This window comes from Cyphomyrmex costatus, unplaced genomic scaffold, assembly GCF_001594065.2.
Source record: "Cyphomyrmex costatus isolate MS0001 unplaced genomic scaffold, Ccosl1.0 scaffold154, whole genome shotgun sequence".
Classification (NCBI taxonomy): Eukaryota; Metazoa; Arthropoda; class Insecta; order Hymenoptera; family Formicidae; genus Cyphomyrmex; species Cyphomyrmex costatus.
This window is the reverse complement of record NW_017275544.1, coordinates 402,167-420,876: the sequence shown is the minus strand read 5'-3', so window position 1 is coordinate 420,876 and position 18,710 is coordinate 402,167. Positions and strand designations below refer to the sequence as shown.

Sequence of the window (18,710 nt, the reverse complement as noted above, 5' to 3'; positions counted from 1 at the left end):
AACCAATCACAGCAAGGCAGCAGCCGACTCTGACTGCTGGCTCGAGAATAGAAATCACTCTATTCGATCGTCTCTAAATCGGGGATCAGAATCGGGAGTCTGTAGTGTGATTACAGCTTAACTCAACAATTACCAAGATACTCTCTTATTCAAACGGAAAGTAATTTTCTCTCTTTCCGCGCGTTTCGTTTGCAAAATGACACTTCCGGCTTTAGAAATCTCTTACCTCTGATTTTAATAAAATTAATCTCATTTGACGTGTTTATTAAGCCTAAGCGTTTAAGACGCTCGCATGGAATGCTTGAGATCCAGGTTTGATTCCCGACTGAAGTAATATTTTTCGTAATAAATAAATTTATTTACAGCTTTCTGTTACATTAAGATTTCTCTAATTAGATACGTATAAAGTGTCAAAAATTTAATTGTAACATTATTTTATGTAGCTTAGCTGCGTTTGTAAGTCCGAGAAAAATTTCGGCGAGTGTTTCGATAATACTACAAAATATGGTATATGTATGTACACATATTATACATATATATAATATATAAAATTTACATTGAATTATCTAAGTAATAAAAATCTAGTTTTGACCGTTATAAGCATTTTATTTTTATTTTTTATTTTTGCAATACATTTTTTTAATAAGATTTTAGAAATTTAATCACAGAAATTGAATTTGTTATAGTACTAAGAAAAATACATGCATTGAAAAAAATGATTGACTAAATATGGCATAGTATTTTTAATTGGTTGCCACAGCCAACTAAAAATGCTATGACATTTTACCATCTAATTTCATACAGAAGTTAATCTTTTCTTTCAGTGTGCGCGAAAAATACACACAGATGTACACGGAAAAGAAAGTCGGTTACTTGATCCTAAAAGAAACGCTTGAATCCTCGAACATTAAATGTTAGATGTCTTGCTTACTTAAGCAGGACATCTTAAGCAGTAACAAGAAGCTTCGACTAAGAAGGCCTATCTTTCGAGGTTGCACTTCCTTTCCACTTTTTCTACACACGCGAAAAATATTTCGAAGACCTCTTTTAAGTCTTACTGCTCGGATGTTTCTATTTAAATATAATAGTATAATAATTGTTACATATAATTGTATAATGGTTCAAGACACTTCAATGAATATTGCAATTTCACTATTTCAATATTAAGCGCCAATTAATCCTAAAAATATTTATGTAAATTATATATAAATTTTATTTTATTTTTAAAAGTATCAGGAGACGATGAAGGCCAAGTAGACAAGTGCAAGAAACTTAAGTGGAATGGAGAGGGGGAAGCATTTTTGTGAAAATGCTTCCCCCTCTCTATTCCATTTTTCTTTACTTTAAAACTAAAGTTTTCTATTGGATATTTTCCTATACCTGCCTTATAATTTGTTAACTTTGGACAAATCAGTATTTAGAGGCGTATACATAGCAAAATAATACAGAACATACAGAGGCAAGAACCGTGCAAAACTAACAATACAGGTACCACACAGAGAGCGGGAAAGGACGAATACCACAGGTCCCTCTTTCTCTTTCTTTCTGGAGTTCTCACTCGATGGGGTCGTGCGGTAGATCTGAGTTACACAGGCAAGCGCGCCCTACACCAGACAGGAGGCAGTACTAATACCATCAACGCACAGGTACCACAGAAAGTAGCCACCTTCCCACACCTACCTGAGAACCAAGACATGGTGTCTGTTCCCGCAGAAGATCGGTGATAGATCGAGAAAAGGGCGATCTATACCGCGAAGAGAAAGATGGATGATTAAGGAAAAGAAGGAGTGGGAATGCGATCTGTCGAGAGGATGGAAAATCTACGGAGACCTTGCAATTCACCGTGCCGATGCACCGCCATTGAGTTTAACGTCCGTCTTGCCAGGAACGTGCTGCGAAAAAATGCATCTTTCAGGAATCTTCTTTTGGATATCTTTGGAAATGCTTTGTATTTGATGTACCGATAAAGGCGCGATCCTAATACAGGTCTCTCGTGCAGAGAGATACAATAAAATTGGGGTCTTCGGAATATGAAACATGTTATCGTGTGTTTGTGTGTTGCGGACAGAGACTTGTAAAGACGGCGCCTGAATTCCCTCATGTGAACTTCAAGAAATCAACGGTTTTGGCGAATCGTTTATGAAATAACTAATTCAAAAATTATATTATTATCATAAAGTTTAGTAAGCAAAATTCAGATTGGAGTAACAAATCAGCACATGAATTAGATGTAAATGTTTGACTTGGTCGGAACTTGATTTGCGATGATGGAGGATCCAAATTAATGAGGATAGTAAGCAACTATAAATAGAACGTAAATTATCGTTTTTTACGTATAATTTACGTAACCGATGTAATAATGATTCAATTTGGAAAACAAGTAATAGAGATCACTTAAATTTAATATATCATTTATATAAAGTTCACTCGTTAATTTTTTCTTATTTATCTTTCTATTTTCTCATTACCACATTTCTGATGAATTTTCCTTTTCATTAACTCTTTAAATATTCTATCCGAAGAAAAAAAAAAAGAAAGATCCTCCCCAAAGAGATATTTCACTTTCATATCAATATTTCTATTGACCAGAAAATGTCAATTCAAATAGTGTCTCCATTTTACAACTGCCATTGTTGAAAACAGAAAATGGTGGAAAGAAAAACCGTAAAGTCTAGAAAATAATTCGACAAAGTCGTTGAAGAGGAAGAATGAACTCAAAAGAACAAGACAGACAGAGGGGGGAAAAAAGAGAGAAAAATGGGAAGGACGGATGTATTGGTGCATCGATGGCGATTAACTAAGGAAGAGTCTCTGCGACGACGGGCCGAAACTGGTTCCCATACCGGAACGTCTTGGCGGGAAACGTTGACCAATGGTAAGCGTCGTTCTTTGGAATGCCGTTCGGCGAAGATTCAACGCCTCTGGGAACCGTGAGACGTAGATGAGAAGCATTTGCATTCGCCGTGAGATACGCACAGTAAATTTCCCGCGTCGCGAGATACAGGAATCCGATATTCGGGAGAATCCAGCGGAAGTCTTCAAATCTCCGTGGATTACTGCGATTTTTCGCTCTCTTTGCGGCTTATCGACAACATCTCATCCGAGCGATGTCGACGTAAATAATAGGAAGATAACGAGGACAATGACCAGACCATAACGAAGTAGCAACAGGGGCTTTCTTGAACATTTAAATGAAAGCGTTTATACGGGTTCTTGCGGTTTGAGCAGGAAAAGCATTATAAATTTGAGGATTATTTTTCACTTCACCTTCGAACAGTTAAGTCTTATTTTGTGATGGTTGAGAGAAACAATATTGTAACAAATTTTACAGTTGACCATAAGTGGACCTTTGCAATCTTTTCAAATTTATTTAAAAAATTGACAATTAAATTTAACATTTTACTGATTACAATGATAAGATTTTGTTACTAGCCACCAAATTGAAATTGCAAAATGACATTGGGTCTAAGGGGAGCTTCGTCATTATTATACAACAAAAACTTTATTATAATCATCCGAGGATGAATAATGGAAGAATTACGAGCAAAGTATTCATGTTTTTAGAAGATTTAAAACAATTGGTTTGTACATATGTTTATATAGATATGTATAAACGATAATGTGACTTTATTTGTATTTTTATTTTTAATTTTATTTTAACTGTGTAACCACACTGAAAATGACCTAATGTATGTTGAAACGTTTGTTGGTTAAATTTAAATTATTAAAGTTTAATGTTAGCACTTTACATTTTACGTTGATTCGTAGCCTTTATTATTCAAATTTAAATATAAATTTTTTCCCTTAACTCCTATAGCGTAGTTTTTGTTTTTAATGACGATTCGTGAAGACGATAGCGATTTTTAAAAAATAAGATAAAAACTTAAGCATTTTGAGATTTTTTCACGAAATATGATTCTTAATACAATGCCGTTTTCTTCAAAACGAATATTTTCGCACGAATATACCATTAAAGTTGGCATCCCTGCAGACGATACCAGTTTCTTCCCGCGCTTTTAAGAGGATACTATCACAAAGAAATGAAAGATGTTTTCTTAAAATCTTAAAACTCTTTTCTAGGTCATTGACTGTATGTAAAGAAAATTCTAGTTCAATATAAGCTTCGATATAAGATTCATTTAAAAATATATGACTTTGCAAATAATATCCTGCGTATATGTGGCTGTATGTTCATTATATTGATGTTTATGTTTAAAAATCCTAAATTTCTATAACATTTATTTTAAATTAAAAATCACTCGTAGAATGTATGTTTAAAAATAAATCTTAAAAAACAAGAATTTATTAATTATTAATCTTTTTTTCGTTCTGCAGTTTTTATACGGCACTATAACGAGTAAGTTAACTATTTACAAATGAGTTATTTAATTACAGAACATTGTAAGTTTATGTCTTGCTTTTCTCATGAATTGATTGACTTTTCTGTTTCATTTTCTCTCTGCTTAGTTAACTGATCCGACTGTCTACATCTCTGACGGCTCAATCCTCTCCGATTTCCCAGATTAGCTCGCAAACATCGTTATCAGCTCTATACATCGCGAGTTTTTTCACGATAGAACTTCCTGGGAAGGGCGCAGTTTATATATGTTATCATAATACCAAGATAAAGTTTAAAGCTCGCCTTCTCTTTAATGTTAGCGACAAAAATGGCGCTCGTAGAATCAGCTGCTTCCTCGCAGTTCGGTTGGAAACGGACACAATATGCGGTATTGTTCGATAAAAAGGATATCAGCCTAAAATTCGCGACATCTAAATAATAAAATCACCAATATCCGTTAATCGATATCAACGCTTTTCAGAACCAAGAAAAAGAAGAATTCATTTTCTACTTACAACTTGTGCTTCGTCTTTTGAATAAGACAATTATCTTTTTTCTGATTCTTAATAATTATTAATAAAACTGTTATTTAAAATAACTCCCTTAGTTCTGGAAAGAATTCTTCCTTTCATTACATATTTGAATTATAATTATGAAATATTACAATATTAGGTAATTGTTACGAATATTTCTCAATTAGCAACTAACAATAAGTTTAGATAAGGAAAAGTTATAAATAAAACCCTTATGATAGTTTTATACAGCGTAATGGTTTAGAGTAATTTGATGTTAATTGGCAATAAATGTTGTAATTTACGTCACTAGCATTACACTGTAGACCACATAAGTAACGTTAACTAAAAAAAAAAAAATCAAATTGTACCCTGGATACCGTATACCATAAATATTCGGATACCATGACTGTTCGGATTCTAGCATCTAACCATTAAGATTTTGACCGTTAGATTATAAGCATTCGAAATGCTGCGTAGTAGAACACGTTCTACTACGTTCTACAAAGTAGATTTTCAAAGTAGACTTTCGGTCGTATACTTCTCTTCATACGAAGATAAATAGAGGCGGTAGAACGTAGAAGAGAAGGAAGAACGCGGGACCAGTCGCGGGAGTAGACGAGGGGGTAGATGGTTGGGCCCATCAAGAAAGGTCCTTAAAGAAACGAAGTATACGAAGAGGGAATAAATTCTCCGCCTAGCAACAAAGAAAACCGATGCTTGTCCAGCTTCTTCCTTAATTATGATATCTCTTCACGTTTCCCGCATTAACTTATCCACAACAAAACACGCTAACTTCAATGCGTCTACGGAACATTTTAGTTTTCGAACGATAAATCGTCAAATTCGGTGAATGAATTGATTTATTTTGTTGTTGTCGTTCGACTTGCGATAAGACAACAATCAAATTATAGACGTATGTATCTCAAATGTATAATGATATGATTATTGCATTAGCTACACATTAAGGACAAAGAGCATAGGGATGTAATGGTTCCCGAGAAATATCGAATTTTTCACCATCAACGTTTCAGGTATCCTATGTCATTTTATACCCTTCGATCTTATCGAAGACCTAACACGTGTAATTAAATCTGCAGGACCACCCAAAGAACGAAAAGTATACTTAAAATCGTTGACACCATTGAGCAAATATTTAGAGTTTCTAATCATTCTTTTATATTTAAGACGTTAACATTATGAAGTAATAATAAGCAATTGTTTGTGCAAATATTTCAAAGAAGAATTTAAGAAGTTCAATAATTGTAACAAGTAATCTTCGTTGCGTCTCTCTGTCTTTTTAAATCAATTCCTAAATCTTGAAGACATAAAGAGACCCATTACTTTGAATTTTGTCTCATACTTTGAGCGTTGTGATTATCAACACGACTACAATATTTTTGTGTACGTGATAAGAGAGGCTTCTTATTTCGCAGAAAGATGCACAAAGAGAATGTGTGTGATAGTCCTAGATTGTGGGATAAAGCAAAACATTTCCTCTTTTGTAGCGGAGGAGCGTAAAACGCCGACAGGAAGCTGACAGAAGTGCGGGAGGCATAAAGGCTTAGCGACAAGGGCGCTGTCATTTCCCGCCAGTTTCGGATTAAAAAAAGAAGGTGAGAGAGAGAGAGAGAGAGAGAGAGAGGAGAGAAATGCCGTAGGCAAGGACCGAGACTGGGTCCGAGCTTGGATTTAAGTTTAGGTGGATGTAACGTACGAAAACGGCGATATATACCGACGCGTCTAAAGAGAAAAAAGGCTCTCAGTGAAACGCGATGAATGAACCACGAGCATGAATGGAGCCCTCGGTGGCGGTGTAACGAGCGGAAAAGCTAGGGTCAATTCTCACGCAACTGGCGAACTATACAGAACGCGTTCCTACGAATTAATAAACGCGCGACTATTTCTAATCGCGCTTAAGAAAAGCCATTCACTTTGAAGCGCCGGTCAGATATCGCGGCACGTTTCGAAAGCATCGAAGGACGACGTGTATCGAATAGAGCGTGAACGCCTAAAGACAGCGCAGCAGCTGTGATAATATCTTGCGCAGGTTTATGGTAAATAATGCCATCGTCGCAAACACTTGTCCCGGATGTACTCTTTCTGTTTCAAAGAAGGATGATAAATTATTGGGATATTTTTCAAGCAATTGACGAAGAGTAATCATTCGGTTTCGATTTCTAATTTTGAATAATGGGCATGTTTATCTCAGGTTGTCGTGTTTAAGTAATGACAATACAGTTTCTGTTGCTTAATTCTCACAATACCCTCATGTCTTATCAATGTTTTTATTGTCCTGAATAATAATTTCTTTCCGATATTTTCTCATGAAACGATGTATTATTCAACTTTTAAATAATCCTTCAATGTGATATCGAATTTTGTTCAATTCAACTGAAAAGTCTAACTAAACTTAACATCTTTCTTTTCATACTCTAATTTTTCTTTTAATATTTTTATTTTGTGATTGTTTATCAGCAATCAAGAAAAGTTTCGACTTCACAAAAGAGTTGCAATTAAAATTAAGATCACGGTTTAGTACCCCATATTTTTATGACATTTAAAAGTAATCATAAATTTTTAATCATCGTTAATTAAATAAAAAAAATTGCAAATAATACTGCACGATGTGCGAACAGACACAGAATGAACATTTACGCACAATATATTAGAAATTAATATCGATAAGAATTAATCTAGACTTACCCTTCGTTTTTCTGATCATTCACGCGATGAGAGGTGCCAAAGATACCTGAAATCAAAGACAGAAATACGTTAGACAGATCGTGTCCCGCAACAGCTCACTGCCTATCATCGAATTTTACAGGAAGACCGTGGTCTTTTTCGAAAGAGATCACAATAAACACAAAAATCACGTCTCGCGCGTTGCAGAAACATCGACGGAAATTCGCATATACACAAAAGACTGGACCAGTAACCGTGATTGCTGGTGGGAACACGTGTTCTCTTTCATAGGAGCGCATATGTAATAGTATGCATCCCATTTCCCCATTCCCGCGAATCTCCTAACCGCATGCAAGATGCGAACTAGACGCGGATGTGGGTCATCTTGAAGACGCCGCCGTGAAATCACGCGCGGTCTCGCGGTCACTCGTTCGTTTATTTGCTCGTCTGGTTGTTCTTTATTGGCTACGGCTTTCGTTCCGGTAACAATTTGGTCCCGTCAAATCTACAGTGCCGCGAGCGAAGAGGTAATAATCAGGAATTATCAAGTATGGCAGTAGCCCGACATTATCATTTTGACTATCGTAGAACTGCTACCTACCACCATCTGCAGTTCCCCATTCAACCCAATCACAATCTCAGTGGAGTCCAATCCCCGCGTGACAAGTGCACCCCAGGTATCCCGAAATACGAGAAACATGGCAGAGGTCGCACGTGCGTGCCATGTGGGACACGCGTCGAGAAAAATCGTTTTGCCTACGGACATTGCACTTTGGGATGATTCCCTTAGTTCTCGACCTTCTCATTGAATAGGTGTCACAGCCGACAAAGTACATGCCAGTTCAGCATTTTTACGTTTCCGCAGTAAAATTCACTAAGAATTCTGATTTTTATTGAATGTGATACAATAATTTCCATGAAATATTTGAAACATATAGATTTGTTTATTCGCATTGATTAACTGTCACTGCTTCCGTTCGCAAAATGTATATGACACCATTCCTATCTCCCACATAATGTAAGACCAGTCTGCAGTTAAACCGGAAGAATACGATGTGGAGGGACTGGTCGTTAATCGTTTCATATCACACCAATGAAAAGACGAGGGGTATGATGTGTCGAGCATCCTCAGCGATGAAACGTTAGCATGCAGCATATGTGTCTCATGTATCTTCCATTTTTTATCTCTCCTGCTACAGAAGTATTTTAATAAACTGTACACGGAAAGATCAGTTTTGCTGAAATATTAAAAAATTTAACTAGAAACACACACAGATCCGAAAATAATTTTGCTGGACCATCAAAGTAACTATAATAAAACGCTTAATCATTGACAACAATGTTACAAAATGTTTTAATATTCTAACAATCAATTTAATTCAACATAATTATTTTGATGGATTACAAACGAAATTATTTTCAGATCTTTATCTAGCTTTTTTAAATACTTCCACAAAATTGTTCCTTCTATATGTGTAATTACAGGTCACAAATATCCCTTTAATTTATTCTTCTGTTTTTGTGATAATCAGGTAATTTATAGTTTATTCTGTATTTTGCACCTCAAATCTTTTTCTATACTATTTGTTATTTCGAGTAGGATATCCCGAACAGAATGTCGCTATATCTCCCGCTAGGAATTTGTTCCTAAAAAAACTAAATTCCTCTAAAAGAAAGAGTCAACAAAAGATTCAGATTTCGCACTTAGAGTTTTCTTTTCCCGATTTTCTCAAAAATAAACCAACCGATATTTTGCCACTCGATATCTATCTCGAAAAATAAATAAGATATATCTTTCAAAAATAATCAGAGTCAAAATCAAATTGTGAATCTTGAATTATGCATGGATTGGATTGCAAAAAGAACGCGATTAAGCGAAACTTTAAGACAGAATCCTTGATAACTGAATGGCAGATAAGAGCAGAATAGAGTAGAAGAGACGATCATGAGCTATATACGTCGTAACGCACTTCCACAGGAAGTCGGAGGCATCAGCCGTGACACGCACCCTCGCGCTACTTACTTGCGTCGAAAGGTAGGATGGATTCACGCGAATTTCCAGGCAAGCGTAGTGCCTGAAATGGAGAACCTTGGCCTCGTAAAGGTCAACGTATCGCTGATCTCAACGTTCTTCCTCGGTTCGCTTCTCTCACATTGATATACTTGTACCTTCTACCACCCTTTTTACCTGAACGATTTCCTTAGCATTGCTGAATATTTCGCACCAGCTTGCCTTGCCATCTTAGATCTCGTGCAAGTTGTCATAAGAGATTAATCAACAGTTTCGAACAGATGGCAGAGCGTATTTGTGCGTTAAGTATGAAGACCTATCGCGGAGAATAAACTTATTATGATACACGGGATCTTTATGGAGTAATTAGATTCAACTTGGCCCTACTTTTTCTGAACTTTAATTTGGGGGGCTGACGAACTTAAATATTTATTTCTGTCCTAGAATACATTATCTAAGAACAGGTCGTACGAACAGAGAAAGATTTAAAATTAGACAGCAATAAAATAGTATTTTGTATTCTTAATCGTATTTGTTATTATTAATTATACTTAATTAAAAACTTATAACGACTGTGAGATAAGTTCATGAGATTGTTCATTTTTCATTCGATAAATTAAACCTGTATTTTTTATTAATCATATAATTAATATAATTGTATCAATTTTATAAATTACAAAAATAAATAAACAAGTTATAAATTTAAACATTATATAATTATACATATATACGTAAATGTTTAATTATTTATATTACATATTTAAATTATATGTAATATATTTATTTAGAAAACACACAGACGACACATTGACTTTTAATTACAGTCTTAATTAATTAGACTCACTTCGGTTATTTGACAGAGATAATATAAGTGGTGCTTGTCTATGTCCACTCAGTATGTGTACTATCTTTAAGTATACAAATCTGAGAGTATCACGTGACCATGACATGGAAGTCCTATCGGAGACGCTGCTTGGTAACAAACAGCAACGAAGTAAATAGTCTAGTTACTAGTTATAGAAGTTTGTACTTTTAATGGTCGAATACTGACAATGCAACACAGAATATTGCGAACGCAACAATTCGCTCGTTAATTCATCGATCCAATCGCGTTCGTAGACAGAATGTTGCTGTTGCATTAATAATAATCGTACCAATGCGAGCATAACTTTATTATATCAATGTAAAGTCAACTGCGAGAACGACCATCAGTCTCCCCCACTAATTAACGCGACATTCCCCAGTGAGCAACAGGCAGCGGCTGCGGCTGTGTAACATGTGCAAGTACGCTTCAACGGTCGTGACTCCACTCCAAAGCTAAGCCACGAGAAGCAATGCGTGCATGGCAAGCAGACCAAATCATAATACTAATACCGCGGGAGAGAACGAGAGGAAAAGAACGAAAGGAAGTGAGATAGATGTATCGAGAACACTTCTAATTTTAGATAAACGCCTCACGACATCCGTTTCCTATACGCGGGCAAACACCAGGAACACGTACACCCGCCAGCCATTTCCCGCCAGCGTGGGGCCCTCATATGAGAGATTAAGAGTATGGATCCCGCGAGTATAGTTAAAAATAAAGCACAGCCTGTGCCTCGCCGCGTTTTAGCCGAGAGAGACAAAGAGAGAGGTATATATCTATTCCGGGACAAATTTCGTTAGCCCTCCGCGAGATCCTGAGTCTAATTCTCTGAATATAGCCGACACACGTGACGATGTTCCAGAAGAAAACGAGGATCAACGCAGTACATATGGATAACATCTATCGCAAATAATTCTAAACCGTTCCCGTAAGCGTTAGTTACAACTGGCTGAGCTTCAACGTTTACCCTTTTACGGTTCCCTATCTCTTTCTAGCTCTACCTCCAAGAGCAAACGAATAATCAGTTAAACCTCAGCTAACATGTTAGCTGCCACTGCGGCGGTTACAAATCAATGCTGATAAGATATAACATTGACCTAATTCTTCCAGAAGTGTCTTTGGTCAAATAATTGAGTTTCGGCTTCCTATTGTATTTAAATTTTAACTTTTGCGACAATTATCTAACTAACAGATACTATTTAATTCATCGTAATGAAATGTTCAAACATATTAATTAAAACAATTTGTAAATATCATTGAAATAAATATTTATAATAAAAAAGTTTTATACGGAAGCAACGGTTTTACTGAAGTATAACATTTAGTTGGATGTAAACATAAATTTTGGTCCGTCTAAATAATTATGCAGTATGGAAACAAACTGATTGTTAGAATGTCCAAACTTTTTGCAACATTACTCATCATGCTTGAGTTTTCAACAATTTTCAGACCTGTATCTAACTAAATTTTTAGATATTTCAGCAAAATCATTTTTTTCTGTGTATAAAAATTATTTAATAAAATTTAATTTCTTAGTATAAAAATTATTATTTAACTTTTTACAAAATTGTTTACTTCGATATATCTTATGAAAATTGATTAATTTTCTCTTTCTATAGGTATATATTGTCGTTTGATAAACGATACAATTCCATCAGAACCATGTATCACAAGGCAGGCGGAACGTTACATTGTCATTAACCTGCGACAAACGAAACGTACACTACCTCGTAACGTACCCGCACGTGGCATCCACGAGCCGGTTGAACGATAACCTATCGACCCTCCCAATACAGAATCTCGCTATTGGTGGAACTTGAGGGTAGGAGGGGGGGGGGGGGGGGAAGAGCACCAAGTACTCACCAGCTCCCATTCGCTCTCGACCGGTACGCTATGTCGTTGATCACAAAAGACACGTTCGGCGTGTGTGCATTCGCATATGATGCAGGCGGAAATCGATATTACAATCAGCGTATCGAGCTGGGTTCGTTGACTTCTATCTTCTGTCACTGGCGTATATCATGTGACTGTCTACGCGTTATGTCCAAAATCGCGCGTCGGGGCAGATACGAAATTTAAAATTCGCAAACGAACAAGGCGCGAGCGGGAAGGAAAATCGAAGGGTACACGTGGGGAAAGGGTGAGGAAGGTCGAGAGAAACTCGATTTCTGCAACGTCTTGCCGACCTTTTCTCTTCTTCACCTTCCCGTACCCCTCTCTCCTCTTCTCGCATCGCGTTCGGGAACGGGCATCGCGCTATCCTACGACAATGTACGACGGCACGAGCCAAGTCGAGGGGTTGGGGTCGCACCGCGCGCGTTTCAGGGTACGTAGTTACGTGTACATATAGGGGTGGGTCGGTATTCAACTACGGCTACGCGATGCCAGGTGGTGACTGCCGCCCCATGTGTGCTCATATGTCTGCCCCCCAAGTGGCGTTAGTTCGCCGCTGGCTGGCGCAATGTATGATCTATAAGTGTGTGTATGCAAAGGAACATGAACGCGTCACGCTATGCGCCTTCGACAGCATCGATGCGATTCCTCGGTTAACCGCCCCGATGGGCGTGATCCTTGCCTGGTCGTACTTTTATATCTCTTACAACTCCATTCGCGCGAATAACCATACGGAAAACCGCGTGCGTTTAGCCTAGAGATATCGCCGGAAACACTTGAATTATATACGATTAAACTATTCTGTTTTTCCACCCTTTCATTACGATCGAAGATCAAAAGGTATACCGTTCCGATATGTCATTGTAAATTGGTTTAGTCTAAAGATCCTATGATAGAGTCCGGTCACGAGCAATTTTGTCAGAAGAGAGAGAAGTAGAGTATATATTGTTTCTTTTTATATATGCTGCTTCATTCTAACTTACTCAAATAAATTAGAACAAGTTAGAACAAAAAGAATGGTGTATATTCTCTAAAACTTTTAGAGTGAATCTCATTCTTAAGAGTAAACTCTCATTCTTAAAAATTGAAGATTGTCACGACTCAATTTTCACTCTTTAAAATGAGATTCTATTCCAAAGAATTTAGAGAATACCTTTTTCTCTTTTTGACCAAATCGTTTACGACCAGACTCTGTTATTGGATCTCCAGTTTATACATATCTATTTATAAAATCTTGTTAATCCACTTTATAAAATATTAAAGAGCATTCTGTACTATAAACTGGATGAACGAGACATTTTATAAATAGATATGCTATTTAACTGAAAAACGTTTCGCAGAGATGTCATGTTGGATTATGCACCAAAGATTGAGAATTGTAAATTGGAGATTAGGATACAATACTCATCGAGATACAATGAATAAAGTTTATCTGATTGATCAACAATTCTAATCTTCAATTTACAATTTCTAAACCACAATAGTTTAGTACAGGCTTAAAATACGTTACCTATGAGGGACGTCCTCGACTATCTGATATCGATTGGCGGAACCGACCGGTCCAACCGGCGCGTGCCACGGTTGCAGAGACCGCGCTATGAATTTGCCCGACGCGAGTGATTCACGTGCGTGCACGCGTGTAATTGCATTTAGAGGGAAGGGTGGAAATCACACACTATTCGATGGAGGATTAGAAAAATCTAGGTGGACGTATCGGCCCGGCAATATAAAGGGAATAAGATAAAGGAACAAACAAGTAAACTGTCGCGACGCCAACAAGGCCATCGCCATCGGCATCAGCGGCTCGCTAAACACGCGGTGCACCGTGGTGCAACGAGATAGAACGCGCGCACCATGTGCTACATATTTTAAACATGCTCGCACAGGTGTAACCTACCCCACCGTGTCCGTCGAGGGCGGCGGCCCTTGTTTCGCCATTCTTGCGAGGCCTAACTGTCGTAATCATCTTAAAACTCGTAAAAAAAACTCGAGTACGCGCTTACTTCGTACAGAAATAAAGCCGTAAAAAGAGAATCCTTCCTGGTACCGCAGGAGGTACCCCTAATAAAAATATACTTTCAGTTTAAATACGCATGTATCTGTTCAAACTGTGCCTCTCTTAAGTTATTTATAAAAGTTACACCATATAAACAGAAATACAAACAGACGGACATAAAAAGAGGAAAAAAGAACAAGAAAAGCACTCTTATTTCATCGAATGTTACGCATTACTTCGAATAACTATGTAAGGTCCACTAAGTCCAATTTTAATTCTTTGTCTAACTTATGGATCTCATTTATAAAAAAATCGAGATTTCGATATAATTCCCGAATTACTTATACGTGAGTAAGAAATAGCAGAATCTTAATTTCCAGATATTACTTCGACAGAAACTGCCGATTCTATGCAATCTATTTATATTCGACAGAATTTCAAGTTTATGAAAATATTTCGCTACTATGTTACACATTAAACAATAAACAAGAAAAGAATCAATTCTTCATTATAACAAATTAAACGTGGTACCATTTTTTACGTGATACCGTTTTTTAATTTAAAAAATCTTCATATCAAATTAAAAAATTTTGAAATATTTTATATATTCTACACGAGCTTCCCTCATATCTCTCACATTAGATATGTACGTTACGTGAAACCATCTGACGCGGGTATTATCGGTCTTCCCCCGTAAGTACAAGCATCCGCTGGGACATCGGTCGCTTATTCTTTCTGTTAATGTAGTCAAATTTACCTGCGCATCATTTTATGCACTGTTAATGTAGTCGGATTTACCTGCGTATGTTCTTCGTTCAGAGAATGGACCGCATGGTGATCTCTCTTTGGCTATCACTCGTAAAAAATATGTACGCCGTTTGAGCATGATTCGTTAGTTGGATTCCCGAGCATCGTGGTTAATGTGCTTGTATGAATCATTCTGTTATATCCCATCGTACCCAACTGCGTATGGTTCCTAAGGGTCCCGAAGGGTAACCCCCCAATCTCATGCAACCGTTTCGGGTTTTTTTGCGGTGATAAGTGATAAGGTCGTTGAATATCGGAAGATTAGGATACGATTGAATAAGCTGTCACGTTTTCACGTAAAGTCATTAATCAATTAAATATAAATAATAATTAATAAATTTAAACGGATATTTGTATTAAGACTGCGCGCATAAGATCTTCAGGTCAGAAACATGACCTTAAACAATCCGGTGAATATATACAAAAAATATAAAAAGTAAGCTTCTATTCTGAATAAAAACCAGCTACGAGTTAATTATATTCAGTCGCATTCACGTTATTTAAATTGCCAGACATGGAAACCGGTGTAATATATGGCCCGAGTTCAAATTCCCATGCCATAAAGGTACGGCAGCGAATTTATAGATTTATTCGCATTATTAGAAGTATGACGATTACGTGTGAGACACACGTAGTGTGTCCTCCGTATCAGCATCATCGGGTATTGATCTCAAGAGAAATTACGTCAATGCTAATCGCCACGTATAAACGGGAACAGGAACAGAAAGGCGGATAGACGTTGAATAACAGCCTGCGAGAACGGAACGTCGTCGGTGGGAATAAAAGTTGAACCGTGTACCCTGTTACGAGTTGCGAGACGGTACGGGGACCAGACGCATCGGGACCAGACATCGCAACGAGACACAAGAGACCGAGGTAAGGAACAAGCGACAAGAGAGAGCCTAACGGGGGGTTGGCTGGTCGGTCGGTCGGTCGGCCTGTTCGATAACTAAGCTCACCCTACTCTCTATCTCACTCGCTTCTTCTTCCGTCTTTCGACATTAGCGAGGGTAGTAAGACGAGGGGTAGTCGAGTTGTGCGTGCAGCCGGCACGCGCTCAACGAATTTTTCATCCAACGGATCCGCCAAAAGGTACTTCCCGGACGCAACCGCGAGAAGGGAAAAACTGGAATTCTCGGATGGCAACCATCCCGAGGATACGCTATCACTATGTGCGCCTAATTGTAATCACAGAGTTCTCCACTCTCTGAAGTCCTTAGAGTCGAATCCCAAGAGTGAGATTTCACTCTTTAGAGTGAGATTTACTCTAAAAGTTTTAGAGAGTACACATCGACTAATTAAAACGAGCCTGATGTTAGTGAAACGTCGAAGGTTTGAACTATACGATTCGTCCAGTGATGTTCAACACGTATCACCTGGCAATTGCGATGTTGGCCGCACCCTGAGCCACGTCTTCCCGTTCCCAGCTTTTAACAACGGCATCCACGGAATTCGCACCGAATCCGTACCCGAGGCGATTTGTAATTCGGGCCCGCGACCGTTAAAGGTTGCGAAAGTGCCAACCTTCGCCTTCTCCGAAATATTGCGAGACCTGCCTTACCGGCCCTACAGGATATGTTAATGGCTTAGGACCCCGAGAACCCCAAGGAACCAAAACCTCTTTCATTCTTCTCCCTTTTTCCTCGTCGGTCTTTCCCCCTTCATCCCTCCACCTTCAGCTTTGCCATGGCATAAAATTTCGGGGCATTTAAATATTAAATCTTGATAGGAAAGCCATTGGTCAAAGAAACGTCTCTTACACCGTTCAATTCGCTCATCTGCGCTGACGGTTGCCGTCGTATTTTTTTATTCTCTATCCCCCATTAAGCGCCCTTTGCGGAACCTCACTCAATTTTTATACGCATTAATAATGTAGAAAAATCGTTAATTATATAACAATGTAACTACAAATTATAAAGTGTTACGCCAATTGATTACATTGTGTTAAAAAAGTTAACGAAAATAATAACTAATACATCGATGAATTTATCGCGGATTATTTCAACTTGTGTGGTATATTTTTATCTGTCGTTTATTGATTTCAGACACCTCGAGATTTTACTTAGCTTAATGATAATTATATTAACTCTACGTAGGCATATACAATTTTTATTTACATAGGCACTTTTTTGTTTAGCCAAGCTCTTTACTATTCTAGGCTTCCAAAAATTCAAGATTACTTTCCGACATCTCTACTACATTGCTAAACAATTAACTCAAATGTTGGAACCTTTATTTAATGAAAATTGAAATGTGTGCCAAAAAAATTCAGAATAAAATTTCGCCTGGGTAAAAAAAAGACGCAGTATGTCTACGAAGGATTACATGAAGTTGACGAATCATAAATAGTCTCGCGCTAATTCCGAAGACAGCATGTCGTGAAACCGTATGTTGCGTTAATTAAGAAGTGTAATTAAGCGGTTCTCCCCTGACGCGAGGCTCCCCACACGATTGCTATTCCGATTGCTAGATTAGTCGATGGCAGATCGGTATTACTCTTCCAAAGGGCTAAAGAGCGTGCCAATCGTCGAAGACGCGCGTTCACAGGTAATTACCTAATTTGCACGCGAGCGGCACGCTTCGTGCGTGTGTATATCTGTCTATGGTGCCTAGGCTATTGGACGTACACGCGTCTCGGATATAGCCCGCTCAATACTAGAGCCGGGTAGAGTATATAGGGGTGCCCCGTTCGCCCCGTCGTCGTTGTACCCCTCGCGCAACGGACTTTCAAGGCAACGGACGAGAACGAAACGCGCCATGTGGCGGCGCAACACTTCCATGCCGCTGCACGACGGCATTTGCAACGGCGATAACGTCGTCGACCGAAGAGTGCAAAAGATCGTGGCCGGCTGCGAACGCCTGCGACGTCTCTTAATCCGACTATAACTCGCGTAATGTGGGATCTGTTGAATTAAGCCCCTATTTGGGATGTAAAACGCCGCCGCTGTATATCGATTATTATACTCGAATTATTGCGGCCATATTAGCCCCTTCGTATGCAAATGAGGAAACAAAATATGATAACGTACAAATAGAAAGATTTCGTAGAAGTATTTAAAAATTTAGATACATGGAAAAAACTAATTGTAAGTTTTAATAAATATTTGTTTAAATGTAGTAAAATATTTATTACAAATGTAAACATATATTTATTTAATAAAAATTTATTTGATAAAAATCATTAATTTAAAAAGTAAATGTTAAAATACTATTCAAAGAAATATGTAGGTATTAAGATTTAGTAATTTTTTTTCAATAGATACATATCTGAAAATAATTTTGTTAGAGACTATCAAGATAATTACGTAGGAATTTCAAACATAAGGAACAATGTTCTAAAAAGTTTTAACATTTTATTAATTAGTTTGATTGTATCTAAACTTAAATTTTAAAAAGTCTACTTATAAATAAAATTAAATACAATTATTATAATTTATATATTTAAAAAGTAGTTTAAAATCAGATTGTTAATATTTGGGACACTATCAGTATAATTGGATATTTTAGCCTACATAATTATTTTAATGATCCACAATAAAATTATTTTCAGAGATAAAGAATCTTTATCTATTATAGCTAAATCTCTTTAGAGATATTTTAAC

The 18,710-nt window shown here is 37.3% G+C and overlaps 1 protein-coding gene across 1 annotated transcript in view; it reads right to left on the bottom strand.

Moving 5' to 3' along the window:
* LOC108783500 (uncharacterized) overlaps positions 1-18,710 on the bottom strand; it is a 50,339-nt gene that overhangs the window by 28,954 nt on the left and 2,675 nt on the right. Inside the window, exon 2 of the mRNA XM_018552070.1 lies at positions 7,558-7,603. Coding sequence (XP_018407572.1) covers positions 7,558-7,603 — 46 coding nt within the window. The remainder of the gene's footprint in view (positions 1-7,557; positions 7,604-18,710) is intronic.